Source organism: Rattus norvegicus, chromosome 3 (assembly GCF_036323735.1).
Source record: "Rattus norvegicus strain BN/NHsdMcwi chromosome 3, GRCr8, whole genome shotgun sequence".
Taxonomy (NCBI): Eukaryota; Metazoa; Chordata; class Mammalia; order Rodentia; family Muridae; genus Rattus; species Rattus norvegicus.
The window spans coordinates 134029017-134049374 of record NC_086021.1 but is presented as its reverse complement, the minus strand read 5'-3'; the positions used below and the strand labels follow the sequence as shown (position 1 = coordinate 134049374).

Sequence of the window (20358 nt, the reverse complement as noted above, 5' to 3'; positions counted from 1 at the left end):
AGTACCCTTTAAGCCCTGGAAAGTGTAAACCATGGTTGTTTTTAAGTAATAACTTCTAAGTTCTTCTAAGAACTAGTTTCTTTTCTTCTTTTTGGCTGCATCATTACTGAGTAGTAATATTTGTGTAGAATTTTAATGAGAAGAAAACTATTCGAAGGAAGTTATTTACATCTAAGTGTAGCATCTCACATTCCTCGGGCTGCCTAGCTCAGCTGACTGGTTGGCTTATTTTAACCCTGACTGGGAGGCCCAGCATGCTTTGCGTCTACCACGGAAACAATGTGTGATAGAAAATTCTGCTGGGAGAATGAACACCTTTCCAGAATGAATATGCTTTCTATGAAAATTGAGGGGAGAGAATTCCTAAGGAGAGCTATTGTTGGGGGGGGGGTTCCCATTACATTCCAAGCCTTGGTGATTTATATCTAAGCCCATAGCCTTGGGGATTAAAATCATAAATTTGTGCCCTCCATGTTCTTGTGCTATGTTTTTGAGTTCATGCAAAAAAAAAAGTGTATTGAAAGAGCAGGATCTGAGGGAGTAGCCGTTGCATGGACAATACTCACATGCTTACAGTTAAATCTGTCAAATTCGATTGGATGTCGTCAACATGAATGAGTGATTTTTATGCACATGGCTTGCTTAGGGTTGTTAGCCAGTTTTGGACACATGGAACTGCAATTGAGTTGGTTCCCATTGGTTCTTTAGTGTTAGCATTATGCCCACAAGTCTACAGTTCAGCCCTCTGTTAGCCACATGCCCACGGTCTACAGTTCAGCCCTCTGTTAGCCACATGCCCATGGTCTACAGTTCATTCCTGTGTTAACCACATGCCCACAGGTCTACAAATAAGCCTTGTGCTAGCCACATGCCCATGGTAAACAGTTCAGTCTTGTGTCAACCATATGTCTATGGTTTACAGTTCAGTCCTGTGATAGCCACATGCCCATGGTCTACAGTTCAGTCCTGTGTTAGCACATGCCCATGGTCTAGAGTTCAGTCCTGTGTTAGCCACATGCCCACAGTTTACAGTTCAGTCCTGTGTTAGCCACATGCCCATGGTTTACAGTTCAGTCCTGTGATAGCCACATGTCCCTGGTCTACAGTTCAGTCCTGTGTTAGCCTCATGTCCACAGGTCTACAAATAAGCCCTGTGTTAGCCACATGCTCACTGTCTACAGTTCAGCCCTGTCAGTTTCTGAGATTATTTCATGGATTGCCTCATTTTAACAGGGCATGTATCTTCTGTCCAAGGAAAATGGACAATGAGGTTCGGTCAGACAAGAAAACTCATTCAGTGTTTCATTTCTGAGGCACCGGTCACATGTTTTCTTCTCAGAAAAATTCATTAAACTGTGACCCCACTACCTCCAAGCACCCCCATGAAGACACTAGGATTCCGTACCACCTCTTTAATCAGTAGAATCCTTAATCATGAGGACCTTTTGCAAATGCAAATATTTCCTGGGGTAGGTACTGAAAATAATTGTGTGATGTAGGCTGTTTATAAGGTATTGGCCAGTCAGGAGTCCTTTCGTGGAGCAAAACATAATACTGACTATGATATCATAGAGTCTTTAATGACAGTACCGACCAAACAGGCGACATCTTGATTTGAATTCCCAAGTTCTGTTCTTCTGGGTAAACTGTTTTAGCAGGTCAAGTTTCTTCTCATAAATTGCAACACTCTAGAGCACTACATTTTGACTCTGATGAGCATACTGGTGCACGCAGTTGCCTGTTTTCAGGGGGTTGATCTCCATCTAGGCCGGTCCCCAATTTCTGTCTTTAACAGTCTATGGGAGCAGTGAGGGATGCTGAACTGAAAGCTTGAACTAAAAAGTTCATTCGCTTTCTTCCTTCCTCACTGTCGGGAGGGTGGCGCTGTCTCCTTTATTGCCCTCTGTTGTATCTTACTCCAACCTAGAGATAGCCTGTGGCTGGCTGTATATGGAAAGCCATTTGTTTTGGTAACCAAGAACTAGGAATTCGAAGTCCTGGGTCTACCCTGGACTAATCAAGTGGCTAAAAGTCAGATAGCTAATCTGTCAAAGGCAGACCCAAGTTTCCAAGGAGCAAGCAAGCTCAAAGTACTAGCCTTTTTTTTTTTTAACCAAAGTCCAAATTATTTTCCTTTAAACATAATGTCATCATTTAAATCTATTTCCTAACAGATCATTTTAAATTCTGGATCTAGAGTGCCAGGAAAGGACTGAGAAAACAACTTGTTCTTCCCACCTTCTTTCTCCTTTGTTGGTTGAATGCATGGCCGAGCACAGGCCTCCCTCTGCTTTAGTGTGCTTCTCACAGTATGGGCTATAAGTGCTACCATTAACTCAACCCTTCGTGTGGTTCCGCATTACAGCATTGTACTAAACTGCCCCTCATACAAAGCCTAGGTGGCATCCTCTAGGTGGCATCCTTTTTTTCTTTTTAGCATCTGTTTGTATTCTGAGGTCCCATAGTATGTGTGATGTCTGCACACTGTGTTGGTATTCTGTCTAAGCTCCACCCCCACAGCTATCTGGAAACAGCCAGGTATGCTCCGCCCTACAGTTGCCTAGCAACAGCCAGCTGTGTCTGACTACAAAGGGGGCTGCTTGCCTCCTTCTCTCCCTCTTACCCCTTCTTACTCTTTGTTCTTCTCTGTTCTTGCCTCCTTCCCACTCCCACCATGTGCCCATGGCCGACTACCTTTCCTCTCCCCTACTCTTCTCTCATTAAACCTCTCCACGTGGAACCACGTTGTCTGGATGTGTTCTGTCCGGGCACAGGCCGAGATTTAAACCCTAACACATTGTACAGTTCGTTTTCAGTGAAAGGTACTATGCATAGCTGTCTTCCCTCCTAGTGAATTGCATTTGCAAGAACCAGCTTGAGTTTGGAGAGCTGAGTACCAGGAAGCAAGGGAAAGGACAGCTATGAACACCCACCCAGGTCTTACAGTGTGCGAGCATTCCAGTCTGGCAGGGGAGTGAAGGCCTTCGAGGAGAGAGCATTAGCAATTTTAGCAGAGCATAAAAATTGTCCCTCTTCTGCCTGGAAAGGGGCTTGTGTCACATGTTAGGAAGATGTTGCTGGGGAAAAGCTCCTAAATAAGTGGGATTTCAGCCAATGTGTTCATGAACTTAACCCTTCTTTGGAATGTTTTCGTTTTCCAAGGGGGAAATAGAGGTTGAGTCATTTACATGGCAAATGGGAGCCTCATCAAACAGGAACCCCTGGGAGATGTTTTTTGCTTCAGTGCCTTCTCCGAGCCCAGTTTCTGGGATGTGCAGCACGGCACACTCATGTCTCGTATCCTTTCTCCCATTCATCTTTGGCGCTGCCAGTTTCCATGACCATGACAAGCGTTCCTTGGATTGCTTATCTACTGAGGACGTCGGAGCCTTCTGCTCGCAACAGTAATTCTTTGTGCCTGCTCTGTCTCCTTCCTCACAGTGCGCTTCACACAGCCTCCTAACTTTACACATCCTTTTGTTTGTTCCTGCAAACTGCCTATTAACTGTCTGATACCATCCTTGGAACCAAGGGTGAGTGAAAGGCTTTTAAAAGTGCAGGCGCGATTTTGGTCCCAGACAGCAGACGGCAGTGTTGAGCCAGGAAACAAGGTGGCCTGCCTGGGCTTCTAGGTCTGCTTTTGTAGTTTGTACATAAACTTTTGGTGATGCATTTCTATATGCATCACTCTATTTTAAATAATTCAAAAGCTGAAGGCAGAACATTTGTTTTAATATGACCATTCTCTCCTCTCAGGGGAGCTTCATCATAAACTCATTGTAGAAAGTGTTTTCCATACTGGGTAGGACTTCAGGGAGACAGTTCATTTTGCCACAAGTCAAAACATCTGCTAATCTATTCTTCACTTTCTGTTTTCTTCTGGAATTCATCCACACATGTAGTGGTATTCTCATGTGCAGTGGCTGGCTTGGGCATCCTTCTGTGGGGACATATACTGATATTCCTGTGATGGAGGTTACTTGGTCACGCCGACAGACCTGCTGTTTATAACCCGGTCACCCACAGGTCTTCTGGGAGGGAATTTATCTTCCTTTTAAAGATGATCACATTTTTTAGGAGAACAGTAAAATGCCATTTCTAATGGGGTTATTTCGTCATATAAGATACTGATTAGTTCTCAGGCATTGCGGGGGAATTTGTAACAACCCCATGTTTGGTGTTTGTAGTTTCTTACAAGATCATTGTTATCATTTAAACGGATGGGGATTTTTTTTTTTAACTTAAAGTATTCTATTATTGTATAATAATAAATGACATCATGTCTCTCTTTCAAGTTAAAAAATGTGTTTATAAGTAGACAGTCGTTTTTAGCCAGGTTATATAATATTGTATATAAAATTGATGAACGTGCGCGGACACATGCAGACACACACACAGACACACACACACACACACACACACACTCACACACACACACTAGGAAGAAAGGGAGAGGGAAAATGGGAAAAAGGAGATAGAGAGGGAAGGAAGGGAGCACTGTGCAATGAGAAGGTTTCATTCATTGCCTTTAGATTTTGTTTAGCATATTGAAAAACACCATTTTTTTCCCAGAGAGTAGCTCTTCAGCCTTTATACACCAAAGCTAGCAAGATTCCTTAGTTAAAACCAGTTTTTTAGGTAGCTTAAGATGTTTGAGATGACTCTGTTTTCACTATGTTTACTGGCCTATTTCCTTCACACACCCCCGCCCCCACCCCTGACCCCATGGAGCTTTGACAGGTACTGCTGTCTGTCCATGGGTTTGCTTGATGGACCTAATTCCTGGGCCTTGCTCTGAATAGTGATGGAATGAACTCTATTCTAGGCTGGCCTCTTGGTTTGGTTATAGATAAACTCTTGAGTGCTTTGTTATGCCTTTTTAATTCTTTTATTCTTTAAGGAAAGCAAAGGAAAATTTGCTTGGACAAAACACGAGTTTTTCCAATGGACATGCGGTTTATGAAAACAAGCAACGGTTGGAGTTGGACTCGGGTGCAGGGGAGACTGTGACAGGAGAATATGCCTTAGTCATAAACGGCCACAGTTTGGTGAGTTTGCCCGAGGCTATTCTTCCCTTTTTCTTTACTCCAATAATCATCTCTTTTGTGCTGCTGTAATGAGAGCCCCCTTTGTGTTTTTCAAACAAACGAGGCTGCAAGAGATAGGGCGTGCACAGGATTTCCTGTTTACAAAAGGAAAGACTTCCAGTGTGCCTCTCAGACATCATTGTTTGAAGGATCACACTGGATGTGAGGCTCTGGGGAAACAATTCGCAGGGAATCCATGAGTTTTGCCTAAACAGTCACTTAGCAGGATGCTTTAAGTGCGTTTGTAAGGGGCGGGGGGGGGGGGGGGGGGATGGCACCGCTTTCTCTCAGTGTCTGCTCTCGCTAATGCTTGTGATTTGCAAGTCATAACCTGACCTTCATAGAATTACCACGCCAAATTATTGCCATTAAGATACCTCTGGTGGTTTTTCTAAATAGCAACATTCTGCAGCAAAGCCAAACAATTTGATTTGATTAGGAAATCTGGTTCTTGTCATAATAGAATAAACTTGCAGTGGACTTCTAACGCAGTTCAGGTTCCAAGCACTGAACAAAACTCAAACCGCTCCTCCCGAGTCCCTAATTAGAATACAAAAGCCCTGACTGCAGTCTCGTGAAATTATCATTTATTCGTACAAAGAACTTAATCTCACATCTCTCGTTGGCTTTGATGCTCGCTTTTCACTGTGGAGTTTGGAAAATGAACGTTTGTTCTTGAAGACCGTTTCTTAAGTGGACAAAAGCAGTTGGATCTGAGTCTATTAGATTCCCCCTTGTGACCGACCGCCTGTTAGCTCCTAACGCTCTAAGCACTGTCCAGCTGGATCCCAGACGCAGCAAAGTGCTGCTTCCACACCGTGGAAAGTTACAGAGCTCAGCTGCAGGCCAAGCTCAGTCGAAAGTTGGTCCAGATGACATGAACTTTTCCCTTGCACAGATGAACACCAACTGAAAGCTACGTCTGCCTGCCGAGGTCTGGAGTTGAGTGGCCTCAGCAGCGTAGGATAGGATCCCTTAGGGGTTATGCTTTGACCATCCCTTGGGCTTGAAGAGGCCAGTGTGGGGGGTGGCGTGGGCTTTCCGGTGATAATCACCTACCCTGTGTTACTCTCTGTTGAAAGAAAGCTCTAAGCTAGACGTTCTTCAGGAGTCCTGTTTGCCTCAAAGCCCCGTGCTCATGAAACCATGAGATGTCCTCTCCAGTTATAGAGGACTGACCATATTTTTGATAGTGCAGTGAGGTTTTAGTTTGTTTTCTCTTTAAATCATAGCTCCAGTTTTCTCAAATTCTGAAGCTTTTCTCAATGCAATCAGGCCTGTCTTCATTAAACCCAAGTCTACGTTCTACTTGCTGACAATATAGAAAAATGAACAGAGAAAAAAAAGGGGCCATTCTGAGCAAAAGAGCCAGTTATATGCCTTGTCTTCCAGAGCATGTGAGATATTTGAGAATGATGGTGCAGTTTTTCTGAGGCATATAGGTTTCGTATGAATTTTTTTTCTGTACCAGAGTCACAGTTTTGGACTCATTTACCCATCTACTGGCTCATACTGCCACCATTGTCTAGACTGACCGACCAGGTCACAGTGCTAGAGTGGCACAGAACTCAGATATGAATGGAGCATAGTCCTTGTTTGGGACAGTATAATTCTGATAGTCGTATGACAGGTACCACAAAAGGCGAATTAATACAATGCTTCTAGAGCACAGAAATAGACACATTTAATTATCTGTTTAAAGTATGAACAGAGGAGACTTTCTGGCAGTATGGATGTTATTGAGTAAAACTGATAGCAAATACAAAGGTAGAAAGGCAGTCTGGGAAACAGCGATAAGGCCTGAGGGGGATTACAAGAGCACCTAAAGGTGCTACTGAACACAGCCCCTGAAGATAGGCAGGCCAAACCGTACTGGTCTGTGAGTGGCTAAGGACTCACTCTAGGACTCCTATTACTCAAAAGTAGATTCACTAGTGTTCTTTGAATGTGTCTAATACAGAGTGCAATGTGAGATGTTTCTAGAAAGTTAATTGTCCAGTTACTCAGAGAGAATTGTGTTCTCTTTCCAGTAATTGCTTAGGGTATAGGAAGGCTCTTGGAATGTGGAACAAGGGTAGACATTGGTCGTGGAACCCAGACTGAGACATAGGTTGCCTGTCACTCTCTTGTTCAAACTCCTGATTCCAGCCACTGTGCTTTTCTAGGGACAGCCTCTGCTCATGTCCTTTTCGTCTTGCCTGTGCATTGGCATTCATGAACACTAACTGTACAAAACGGTGCAAAGGACACTAGCAGATCACCATTGGCAGTTCATCTGGAACTACTGAGATATCAGTAGTTTCTAGTTGTGGCTTCCACTGATTCTAGTAGTTCCTAGTAGAACTCTCCCAATATCTATCATAACAGTACCTTGCCAAGATGGCATCACAACATGTCAAGGTGGCACAGAGGGGACACGTCTCTTATTTTTACGTTAAATTCCCTTGAAACTTGACCAACAGCTCAATATTCATGTCTTCACTCTTGTTACTGCTTTTGTAACCCTGAATTGATGAAGTAATGAAATGGTTCTGAAATGAAGTCCGTCACGAACCGTGATATTTGCTTTGTAACTTACAATCGTCATGTGTTCTGTTTGTTTTGACGGCACAGGCCCATGCCCTAGAAAGCGATGTCGAGAAAGATCTTTTGGAGCTCGCCTGCGTGTGTAAGACGGTGGTCTGCTGCAGGGTCACTCCACTCCAGAAAGCTCAAGTAGTGGAGTTGGTAAAAAAGCACAGAAATGCTGTGACATTGGCCATCGGCGATGGGGCCAACGATGTCAGCATGATTAAAAGTAAGAGAATATTCTCTCAATGAGGGACACTGCACACATGGAGTCCTGCTTTTAGCATGTGATATGATGTAATAAAAATGTGCATTAATTTAATTTTACCATGGTTCTTTTATAAATTATACTTTTTGGGACCAGCACTTACAAACCTATTAGTACCTATAAGACATTTTTTCTTCAGTTAAACCACCCGCATATTTCCTAGTTTAGAAAATGACATTGCTTGCCTTCTACAATTTGAGAGGAAGAATCCACTCAGGGCAGGTGAAAGTAGTCAGGGCTGCATTCCTAGCCGCTGGGTTGGTCCCATCTTTGTTACCAGTGTAGATCACAAATTTCCAACCTTTTCCCAGCCCAGTTTTCCCTTAGGTAAAACTGGAGTCAATGCTTAACTATGTGACTAGTCCATGATATATGTGAAAAACTATAAAATTATTATAGCTATACAATTACAAAATATAGCTGATATAAGAAAAGAAATAGTTTCTTAAAGATGCTGTGATTCTGTTTGGGGATAAACCCTTTTTCGTCGTCTATTCCCTCCTAGGTGCCCACATTGGTATTGGCATCAGTGGCCAGGAAGGACTGCAAGCGGTCTTAGCCAGCGACTATGCGTTGGCTCAGTTTAGATATCTCCAGCGGCTGCTTCTTGTTCACGGAAGGTGGTCCTATTACAGGATGTGCAAGTTTTTATGCTATTTCTTCTACAAGAACTTTGCGTTCACCCTCGTGCATTTCTGGTTCGCCTTCTACTGTGGTTTCTCGGCCCAGGTGAGTATTTCTCCTTGAATATCCTCCCGTGAATGACACTCTCTCTTCACACTGTCTTACTGATAAAGAAAAGACACTTTAACGCCTGATCCAGGACAGTATAACCATTTGGCAATTGAGTGTTAATGAACTTTGAATTCAACCCCCATAAAAATAAATGGGTAGCTGGAATTTTTCTGATGTATAGAATAACTAATTACTGCTTTTTGCGTATCTTTTAGCTTTTTATGAAATGTGTTGGTACGATAGCAGGTAAGCCTTTTGAGGAGTTTTTAAAATATATTTTTATTCTTTAAAAATCTCACGGGGTCATAGTACACCCACCTCATCCCAACTTCTTCCAGATCCCTTTCCACTCCACCTCCCAAATTTGTGTCTTAAAAACTTATCACTTGCCAAATCCAATTTGTGCTGCCCATAAACTCATGGGTGTGGAGCCATTCATTGGCACATGGTCGACCTACCGGGGCCGACAGACTTAAAGAAAACTGAGTTTCCCTTCACTCACAGCTATCAACTACTAAAAGCTCCTCAGCCAAGTTGATGGGCCATGAGCACCTCTTCTATCCAGGCCGGAATGGTGACTGGCCTGATCTTTGCAGGTGTCGTGCAGGTAGCCATAACTGCTGTGTGTTCATGAGTGCGGGGCCTTGTGTCCTGAGGAGACTGGTTTCTCACTGGCGTCTTCCTCCTTGTCCTGACCTCTGGCTCCTATGGTCTTTCTGCCCCTTCTTCCTCTGTGGTTCCTTAGGGAAATGGTATAATATAGATAGATGTGCCCTATTTATGGCTGGGCGCTCTGCAGACGCTCTACATTTTGATCAGTCGTGAGTTTCTGTATTAAGCGTCACCCACTGCACAGAGAAATATCTTTGATGTTTTCTGAAAGCTGCACTAACTGATGGGTATGGAGATAGGGATCAGAGGGCAATATGAGATTTCACCCCAAGGAGAAGTGGTTGATGCCCAGGCACTGGAGCCATCTGGATATCATCATGCCAGCTAAACTTCATCTATGGAGAGTGCTGATATCACGTAAGCACCATTGTGCATCCTTTGACCTTGCCATGCTGGCTGTTGTGGCTCATTAACTCGATGGGGAAGACGATTGCATGCTCTGCTCCCTTGGCAGTGCTTGTAAAACCTTCAGATATGTGAGAGCTAATACTCAGGGGGAAGGCTTCAAGGTCAGTTCTAGCTTGATTCTTTCAAGTCCTGTTTCGGAAGTGTGCGCCGTCTCCAGCAGTAGGGTCTTCAGGTTCTGGGAGGCAACCAAGGGTAATGGCAACTGCTTATGTTATTTTGAAAGTCTCTTTGACTTACCTGGCCCACAACTATAGTGGAGGCTTCCTATGCACTAGGATTTTTGTTAGATTCCGTTTCATACAAACGCATGAAGAAATATTTTCTAAAATTGGCAGAACACAGAAATGGATTTTTTTCTCCCCAATGAGGCTGTATAGAGCAACAAACCCATTCTAGAGCTTGCACTTAACCACTCTAAAAATGGAGGCTGGAGTCCTTGTGTGTGGCCTCTGTTTCAGGGGTACTGAGAACTGGCTGTGAGGGTTACTGGGAGGCAGGGCTGGAATTGGCCAGGCTTGCTGTCTCTTCTCCCTGTTTTTCACTTGAAGAGCTTGATTAGCACCAAGCATTAGCATGTTTTGGCTTCCCCTCCGAGTCCTGTTCTTCTAAGGACAATATGTTATAATGAGGCAAATAGAAGGAAAACAGCATGTTTGGAAGAGACACCAACCAGTCTATGCAGGTTGAGAACTTATGTAGGGAGAACATTCTTCCCACCATTGAAACCATTTAGGTGGCTTTGGTCTCCATCTCCATGTGCCAATCATGGAGATTTCCTCAGCTCCTAAAACCCACCTCTTTTGAAGAGAGATGACTGAGATGCTTTCATTTCCAACTGGTCTTCTCCTGAGTGGCCTACCCTTCAAGGTTCCTTCTCTGTTCAGTCCTGGCAGGGGTGAGACTTACACACATTCTCCTGCGTCTTTGAATGTTTGCTCGCTGCAGTTGGCTTCGCTGCCGTTTAGAGCAGGTGCTCTGTTGGCCTGCTGGGCCACTGCGTGACATGGAGGGAGGTAATTCCCACTGACAGAGAACTCACAGTCTGGGAATGATTTTATTTGTAGAAATGTGAAACGGATGTTAAATCACTCCACTGTCACATTTCTCTTATTTGTTCGACCAACTTTTTTTGATTAAATTTTTTTCATAAATTTTATTTTGCTATTTTACTTTCTCCTCTCCCAATTCCTCTCAGATCTTGACTCCTTACCCATTCAACTTCATGTTCTTTTTTTTCTCAAAACAAATAAACAACAAACAAAAGACTCTAGACAACTCCTCCCAGAAAAGAACCAAAACAAAAAATAAAATAAAAAACCCAAAACATAGTAAGACAAAATGCCTACCCCCCAAAACACAGAATGAAATAAAAATTCCACAATAAACAGACATGAAGGGTTGGCCAACTACTCTTGGGCAGGGAGCCTGTTCTAGAGTAAGGTTGATATGCCCAGTGATACTCCACTGAAGAAAACTGACTTCCTCTCCCAGTAGGTATCAATTGCAAGTAGCTTCTTGCTTAGTGTGGGACATTCTGTCCCCTTCCCCTTTTCTGTCTTGATATTGTTATCTGGCTTGAATATGTACAAAACTTGGGCACACTGCCACCGTTTCTGGAAGTTCACATGCGTATCACTCCTGTTCTGTCTGGAAGACACTGTTTCTTTCCAGTCACCCACCAGCTTTGACTCTTACAGCCTTTCTACCTCCTCTTCCGCATCAAGTCCTGAGCCTTGATGAGAGAAGTTAGATGAGAGCATCCCATTTAGGACCGCATGCTGCCAGGTCTCTCACTCTCTGTGCATTGTCTGGTGTGTGTCTGTGTTAATTCCCAGCTAGTCTAAGAAGCAGCTTCTCTGATGAGAATTGAGTGGTGTACTGACCTATGGATATAGAAATGTGACACTAGGAGTCTTCTTATTGTTCCATGCCCTCAGCAGAATAATAATAGTAGCTTTTCCTATAGGTCCTAACCTATCCTAGTCTGACGTTCTTGGCCACTTTTGTTGTGTCAGGTATGGGTTCTATCCATCTCATGAAGTGGGCCTTAAATCCAATTTTAAACTAAGTTGTTTATCCCTCTAATATCTGCATCACTATTATCTTGCACACAGGTTGTTTGTGTGGGTGTCAGATTTTGTAGTTGGGTGATAGTGATGATTCCCTTCCTCCTCCAGAGGCATGCAGAGTATGTTGTGGCACTGTGAATGGTGGTAGGATGAAGTTTCTAGTTGGGCACCAGCTTGACTTTTTGTTTGACTGTATGTAAGTGGTGCTTTGAGCAATAGGGCCTTACCACCAGGTTGTGGAGAGCAACCAATAGCCTTGGCAACAGCCTATAATGTTTGGGGTTGGGAGTGGTCTGTGGCATCCTTTTGATCAATGACTAAGCAGGATGTAACCCCTTCTTGGCACTAGAGGTTTTACTTAGTGGCATAAAATGTTTTTTTTCTATTATATGGTGATGGCATTTAAATTCTTTTCATATATGTATGTTTTTGGAAACTTGTCTTAGTCAGCATTCTATTGTTGGGAAGAAACACCATGACCAAGACAACTCTTATAAAGGAAATCATTTAACTGGGGCTTGCTTACAGTTTCAGAGGTTTAGCCTATCATCAGCATGGTAGGTAGCAAGGCAGCAAGCAGGCAGACATGGTGCTGGAAAGGAGCTGAGAGTTCTACATCCAACTCTGCAGGCAGCAGGAAGAGAAAGCCACTGGACCTGGTTATAGACCTTGAAACCTTAATTCTCATCCCCAGAATACATTTCCTTCAACAAGACCACATCTACTAATTCCTTTCAAGTAGTGCCACTCCCCGATGACCAAGAATTCAAGTAGATGAGCCAGTCCTATTCAAACCACTACAAAGCTTCTACAGTAATAGGTTTCCATACGGTTTTTTTATAAGGTTTAGTGTTAGTTGTCCTTCTCCTATATTCCCTCTTTGACCCTTCTCTCCCTTCCCCCTATTTGAGCCTCATATTCTGCTTTTCCCTTTATCTCTCCTTAAGCCCATATTTGATTTCCTCTTCCTTGGAAGAATCCCCACCCTCCACCACCTATCCATCACTAGGTACCTAACCTCTCTGTTTATTCATATGGTAGCAAACATTAAAGGTTTAAATATTGTTTTCCACATATGAGAGAAAACATGTAGTATATTTAAAGAATTTATCTGTGTGTGTCTGGGAGGGGGGCCCAAGGACCATGGAACACATGTGCAGGTGAGAGAACAACTTTCAGGAGTCTGTTCTCTCCTTCCTCTGTATTGGTACTGGAATCAAACTCAGGTCAGCAGGCTTAGGGGCAAGCACCTGTACCCACTGAGCCATCTGGATGGCCCCCAAAGTGCAGGTTGAGGTAGAACCTTTGCTGTGTCAGAGAGAGAGAGCAGTTTAGAGAGTGTAGAGGTAGGGAGTATACACCTTTATTTTGTAAAGGAAGACCTCGAGTTCCTCAAGAATGGGAGTCAGTGGTGACAAGGTCAGGAGCGCAACCCTTGCCCTTTTAGCTCCCTGACTACTCAGCTTGAACAAGCTTCCCTAGGAGTCCTGCCTTCTAGAATCATCTGGAAGCTTGAGTCTACCTTCTGTCAACAAATACTACAACTTAACTGCCACCAAGGGACAAATGTAACCTGGCTTGGTGAGATTTCCATCTGGACTACTCATTTAACAGAGCTTAGGTAAAGGTTGGATCATGGCTCATCCTGCAGGGCATGCTTTACCCTGATTCACTGTTCACGGTAGCAACTTACATGGTTTTCCTTGAGTTTAGAGTGTGTGTGTGTGTGTGTGTGTGTGTGTGTGTGTGTGTGTGTGTGAGAGAGAGAGAGAGGGGGGGGGGTACATGTGTGTTATTGTTAATAGCTGTAACTTATTTTAAAAGCATTCAGTCCTTGTGGGGTTTTAATAAAGATGAGTTGTCCCTCCAAAAATCGCTGAGGCCCAGTTTAGGAAATTCACATTTGAAACTGTGTAAGTATTGGCACGGAGCGCTTGAGATGATAGTATCTGATGACAATTTATCATTGTCAGGGAGATACAGAGATATGTATCTTAAAAACGTTCTGAGTAATATGGAAGCAATTATCTTGTCAAGGCTGGAAGAGGTTTGTCAAGTAATATAAGAAAATATCCATGGAGACTTTAGAAAGCGATGGGAAAGACTGAGGCTAATCTTGAGGCCCGATGGCGTCACGGGTTTTGATACCTGAGGCCTGTTTCCACAAGGCAGGAGAGTTCCTCTGCCTTTGCCTCCCAGATGTGCCCAGTGGAAACCCCAGGGACTGGCTAATGCTCAGCCTTGGCCCCTCTGCCCTCCTACTAGTGAGTCTTTGCTAATTATGCAGACCAACAACTGAAGAGCCAAAGCGGCACACCTCAGATTTATCTCCCAATGTGTTTTCCTTAGCAGAAAAATGTTTTTGAGAAATGAAGGAAGCTATATAGCCTTTCTTTTCTGCAACTCACAGCAAACTTGAGGATGTACATTTACAAAGAGGCATTTTATGTGTTGTTTGTTTTCTTCTATTATTTATTTATTTATTTATTTATTTATTTATTTATTTATCAATCAGCAGTTCTGGTAGCTGGTTAATACTAGGAAAGCGCCATGTCCCCCAAACAAACCCCTTTATGACATTACTTGTAACTGTTCACCTGCTAGACTCTGAGTTCATTTCTTGGGCTCCTGCATGAGAATGACTCCAGGAGCTGACGGGTTGATAGGATGGGGCCGGGAACCTGGATGTAAGTAATTACAGGTCAATGTTATGAAGCACTGAGATGTAGTGATTCAAGGTACTAACAAGGGGCCTGGAATCCAACCCTGGAATGTGCCTGTGGGAGAAAGGCTGTTGTGGCGTTTCAGCCTGTGGATGCTCTTACAAACTGCTTCAAGCTGTGCAAGAGGGTCCTGAGGTGAATGGTGGAACTCACTACAAGGGAGGAGAGTGGGCTAGCTCGGACAGGCATCCTAAAAGACTGGCCACCTACCCCAAGCTCAGGATCAATCAAGGCTGAGCAGGCTGGAGTCAGAGGAAGGGCACCACAGCTGAGGGGCTGCAGGAAGTGGGTGGAGGAGTGAGTACTGGCTGGGGAGGGACAAGCCATTGAACAGGATGACTTCATAAATTTGAAGAATGATTTGGTGATTGAAGGCTGTTGCAGACAGGGAGGAATCTCCAAGTTCTTCTTCTCAAATGACTCTAGCTTGTGTCAGGTTGATATAAAACTAACCAGCACAGATACACTGAGAAAAGTTTTCCTCCTCCTTGTGTGTGAGAACTTTCCTGGGTAGATACAGCATACTTGTTCACTCACACCAGAAATGGAACCCACAATGGACGAATGAAAACAATCGCAGTAGTGTCCATCCTGGGTAACCAATCAATTTTCCTTGGGGTCACTTATAGGAGTGTGGGTAAGGGATTACTTACAGGATCAGAAATGACATACAGGTGGCTGTGTGTGTGTCAGCACAAAGCTACACGGCGACACCCATGAGAGCTGTGGCCCTAGAGCACTCGCATAGCTTGCAGGGAGCATGAATGGTCTGAGTGTCTCTCCCGCTCAGCTGGTCAGGCTCCTCCTGCTGTCGCCATACTGCTCAGGGGAGGCTGAGAGAGTCCGGAACGGGTGGTCCTCAGTCTGTGATTTCCTGGAGTGGAAAGCAAGCACTGAGATCTCTGCTCCCTTTGCTATAGGTCCCTTGTAGGAAAGATTTGAATATGATATAGGGGTAAGAGGCTCAATTTTGTGTTTTCTGGAAATACTTTGCATATCACTAAGATCATGTGTTTGGAATTGTGATAAGCCATTACAAACCTGGAGAATGCAATGATAACCCACTACAAGAGGCTGGTGTCTCTCATGTGTCTGGTATTGTGTGTTGCTCTGGTACGCTGCGTGCACTACCTCATCTCCCCCGGACTGACACACAGTGAGGAGGGTATGATGCCCCTGCAGAGACGGGATAGAGTTGAGCATGGTGAGGCATGCCTTTAATTTCAGCACGTGAGAGCCAGAGTCAGGAACATGGCTTCAAGTTTGAGGCCAGCCTGGGCTACCTGTCCTAAAAACAGTAAAAAACAAATTAAGCAAAAAAAAAAAAAAATACCTAGAGATAAGGAGATAGAAGTTAGAGAAGCCAACAGCCCCAGATCAGGGGCAGAATGTGGGGAGGGTTCATGTCTCTGCCATTGACCTCTGAGTTACTTAGCCCTGACAATGAATGTTTGCACTTCTGTGGACGGTGTTTCTCATGGACATTTCTTTACCCCTTCTTTTCAGACTGTCTACGACCAGTGGTTCATCACTCTTTTTAACATCGTTTACACATCGCTCCCCGTTTTAGCCATGGGAGTTTTTGATCAGGTATGTGGGGTTTGCTGTCTTTGTTGCTGTCTGTCTCTGCTGACTCTCCTAGCTGTGCCTAGCTAGCTTTTACATAGAAGGCTGGTTCATGGGAAGATCCCTAGGAATGCAGTTTTTAAAAGGAGTGTGACATGGGTCACAAGGCCCCCTGGGTCCTTCCCCTGCCTGCTGTTTCTTCAGAAAGGTACTTCATCCAAGTTTGCCTCGTCTGTTCTGAGGGACTTACAACTTGCTGTGTGGATTGAAGGCCCTGGGAAGTCGTGCACGAAGTTTTCTCCTTTCATTTGAGTCCAGTGTCTCTCAAATTTCTGTGATTGTATCTTTTCAAAAGTATAATAGCTTAAATTAATTTTTTGAGAATTCCATAAACACATACAATGTATTATGTTCACATTTACTGCTCCCAGCTCCTACTCCTAAGTCTTTCCAGATCTATTCCAACAAGCCCTCTTAATTCCATATCCCCTCTCTCGGTTTTTTAATGACCCACAGAATCCAAATTGTCCCATCTATGTTCATATGGATGTGAGACCACCCAGTGGAGCTGGGTTGACCTACCATGGACAGCATTATTAAACAGTGACTCTCCCTCCCCTAGTAGCTATCAGCTGCTACTGAGCCCCTATCCTATCCAATCTGGAAAGGTGGCTGGCTTGATCTTGTACAGAAAACTGCAGTCACTGTGAGTTCACTAGGGCAGTGACCATGTCTCATGCAAGAGCTGTTTTCTCCACCCCCCCCCCCGCCCTGAACTCTGGGGGTATTTCCACCCCCTTTTTTTGGGCTATTCCCTGAACCTTAAAGTGAGGCATGTGACCCTGAGATGTCATTTATGACTGAGCATACTATAGACATTATTCTTTGTGCTTTGACCAGTTGTAACTTTCCGTATTAAACATTGTCCACTCCACGAAGAAGCCTCTCTTGGGGGGATGGGGGCACGGGGGACTGGGAACTGGGAACTGTATTAATACATGGGTGTAGAAGTGCATATTTAGAGATCAGTTTGGTACTGTGTCCATTTATCAAAATAAAGTTAGTGGGTTCACTCCAAGAACTGATGAGCGTACCAGTCGTGGGTTATCAAGCAGACATACTGTTCCAGCATGAGTCGCCTCCCGTGGAACAGACCTTATCCAATCAGGAAGCATTTAGTTACTTTTATTGCTTATGTGCCCCTGTTGCACCCATGAATGTATCTTGTCAGGCTGCTGTTGCAGCTTGAGGGTTTTGTAACCAGGTAAGACTGTTGACGACTTTTCTCCTTTGGTGGCCTGCATAGAATCCTCTGGAAATGTGAGTGTTAGCATGCAGGAAGGAATTGTCCTGGTCAGAACCAGCTTGATTTTTCTATGTTCAATGACCAAAGTGTATGGTGTCTTTAGCCATAGAATCTCACCAACAAGGTTGGAGGAGAGGCAACCAAGAACAATGGAAATATTTTATTACTATTCTGGGCTTCTCCAGGATACTCCTGACCAGCAGTTCAATGAGAGGTATTCCACACCTAGTACTTGGAGTTTTATTTGCCAACTAATGGCTTTTGGGAGAAGCATTATTCTCTAAGAAGGGTAATTCTAAGTGTGTGTATTTGTGTGCCTCTCCTCCCCACCTCCCTCCTTCTCCCTCCATGGTGTGTGTGTGTGTGTGTGTGTGTGTGTGTGTGTGTGTGTGTGTGCAGAAAGCTTGTAAAGTAGTAGGTTTCTATATGGCCTTTAAAACTGTCCTAGCGTCAGGCATCCCTCTTCCCACCCTCTCCTCTGTCCACCCCCGCATCCCTTCCCATCTTAGGCCTTCCTCTCCATCGTCCCTCTTTCTCCCTTCACATTACTTGTATTTCATTATCCTCCCTCCTTAAGGTCTTTCTTCCCCGACCAAGGGCCCCTCTCCAGTTTCCAGCCTTCAACAGTTACTGCAGGCTAAACACACAAATCTGAAGCGTCAATGCTAGGATCCACAGGTCTTTCACTTCCTTATGTAACTATATCTTCACTGGCCCCCCCCCCGCCCACCCCATTCAATGTTAGAGCATAGATTCTCTAGCTTTTCCCAGCTCTAATGAGGTCATAGTAAGCCTGCTGTGACCTGTTGACAGGCCACTTCTGTGATTCTTAGAGCACACACTTGGCAGGGGGTAGCTCTCCTCTTCTGCTGCCCAGGACAAGGACAACTTCGAACTATGTCTGCTTCCCAAATAATGCAGTATGGAAATTCCTGCCAGACCCTTGAGAGTCCATAGCAGTGAAACAAAACAAAACAACAAACAAACAAGCAAACCCTTTGTTCGGGAGACTTTTAGGCTTCTCTTTTAGCTTCACATTGTGCTAGAATAGAAACAAGAGCATGGCCACTCCAAGGTATGGTTGGGGAGAAGGATTTTATTGTAGACATGAGGGAGAGACCAGCAGAGGCATCCGGAAGACTCCAGACTGAACTGGGCCATGGGGTTGGGGGGTGAGGGAAAGCAAGTCGGGGGAGGCAAATGGACCAAGAGAGCACATGGCTGAAATGCCAGGTTTGTATAGGAATGAGAAGCTGGGGGAAAGGAAGCGAAGCTCTTGGGCTGGAGAAATTGAAGGTAGGGGCAGCGTGAGAATGCTCTCCCAATTCAAGCTTTGTCCTTCCCGTTCCTGCGTAGATAACAAGGCTTTCTTTGAGTGAAGTTTATTCTGAAGGGTGCTCCTTGTCCGGTCCTTTCATGAAGCTGTTGCTATAGCTTCAAACATCAAAACTCCTGAGTTCATGCACCGAGTGGGGAAGTGCCATGTTATTCTCTGGCAGGTGGAGAGAACTATGCAGGGTTAAGGAAAATAGCAGTGCATACAGTGGAGCCTCCTGGGCCAGCGCAGAGCAGAAGGAAACTGAGTGGCCCATCTACGCCAGGCAAGCACACACACAAACCCTCAGTCTAATGTTTATGTGTATCAGACAGGAGAAGGGGGAGAGTTCAGTTACAAGAATGGTGCTTGGGCCCACTCTGGTTTGGAATGTACTTCCCAGCAAAGGGGGAAGTCTGGCTGCCTGTGGGGAAGTAGAGGCCTAGCCAACAGAGTTTCCATGGCACAACTAAAGTGTACTACATTTTGAAAGTTTTTTTGTTTTTTTTTAAAGTATTTTTGAGACCAGATTTTCTCCGATCTGTTATTAGAGCTGTTTACTAGGCTTCGTCTTTTGGCCCAAAGCAATGTGTTGCACAATACCCACCCTCCTACTGCAAGGTCACTCCCTTCGCCTTTCTCTCTACTTTGTCCTTGGTTCTGAGTCTCTGGCCCATATGTAAAGAGGGGCGTGGGCACAAAGCACTGAACTTCAAAAGACCTTAGATGTAAAGGATTAAGCACATGCTATTCCCAGTGCTGATGTTTACAAGTGTTTCTTTTCTTGGTGCTTTGTAGCTGCCCACAATGTGGAATCAAATAGTAAAAATAAAGCACTTCTGGGAAAAAAAACCCAGTTATTGTGCAATTTGAAAAAAAAGCAAAGCAAAATAAAACACAGGAAGCCTCCTTACTGCCATCAAGTTGAATGGCTGTTCCACTCTTTTCTTGGTTTGTCTGTGTTGGCCTTTAAGCTGATGGCAGAGTGTCGGGCTAGAGGGCCCCAGGGACTATCTATGGTGTCACTCATTTTGTCTGTGGGAAAGCAAGCCCTGGGAGGTTCTAGTTCCAGAACAGCCAGCCAGCCAACCAATCTGTGGCAGAACTGAGGCCACCACAAGCTCACTACAGTTTATTATCATTCTTTTTTATTATCATCATTTTATTAATGTTTTATGTTAGCATAGATTACTGACTGTTTAATATGGGGAAAGAATGTGGCAGAAACATCTCCTGACCATCTGTCATGACAGTGGTCTCTGTGAGGGAGGCATTACTGCTTGTATTTTGGCAGATGAAGAAACCAAGACTCAGGTTGAGTAACAATATTACACTGCCAAATCTGTTGCCAGACCTTCAGCTCAGCACCGTGTGGTTTTAAAGCCTGTGCAGATAACGACGACAGTCATCAGGGCAGGAGAAGGCACACTCATATCCAACAGCTTCTCTGGGCAAGACTTCTCAGAGAATGTGTCAGGATTCTATGCAGTCTGGAACATCCTACAAGGGTGGAGGAGAAATGGACCTCCCCCCACATTCCCCATCTACGCTGCCTCTTCTCCACCTATGGTCCTCTGTGTTTGTTTGTTTTGTGTTGTTTCATTTTGGTGTTTTGAGATAGTTTCTTTGCATAGCCTAGGC

The 20358-nt window shown here is 44.4% G+C and overlaps 1 protein-coding gene across 13 annotated transcripts in view; it reads left to right on the top strand.

The window, feature by feature from the left end:
* Atp8b4 (ATPase phospholipid transporting 8B4 (putative)) overlaps positions 1 to 20358 on the top strand; it is a 204028-nt gene that overhangs the window by 163020 nt on the left and 20650 nt on the right. For 12 of the 13 annotated variants that reach the window (XM_039106842.2, XM_063285310.1, XM_039106844.2 and 9 more), the window contains 4 exons: positions 4901 to 5048; positions 7701 to 7884; positions 8429 to 8652; positions 16037 to 16120. In XM_039106842.2, the coding sequence (XP_038962770.1) occupies positions 4901 to 5048; positions 7701 to 7884; positions 8429 to 8652; positions 16037 to 16120 (640 nt within the window). Of the gene's footprint in view, positions 1 to 4900; positions 5049 to 7700; positions 7885 to 8428; positions 8653 to 16036; positions 16121 to 20358 lie in introns of those variants that run through there. The other variant, XM_039106850.2, reaches the window with a different exon arrangement.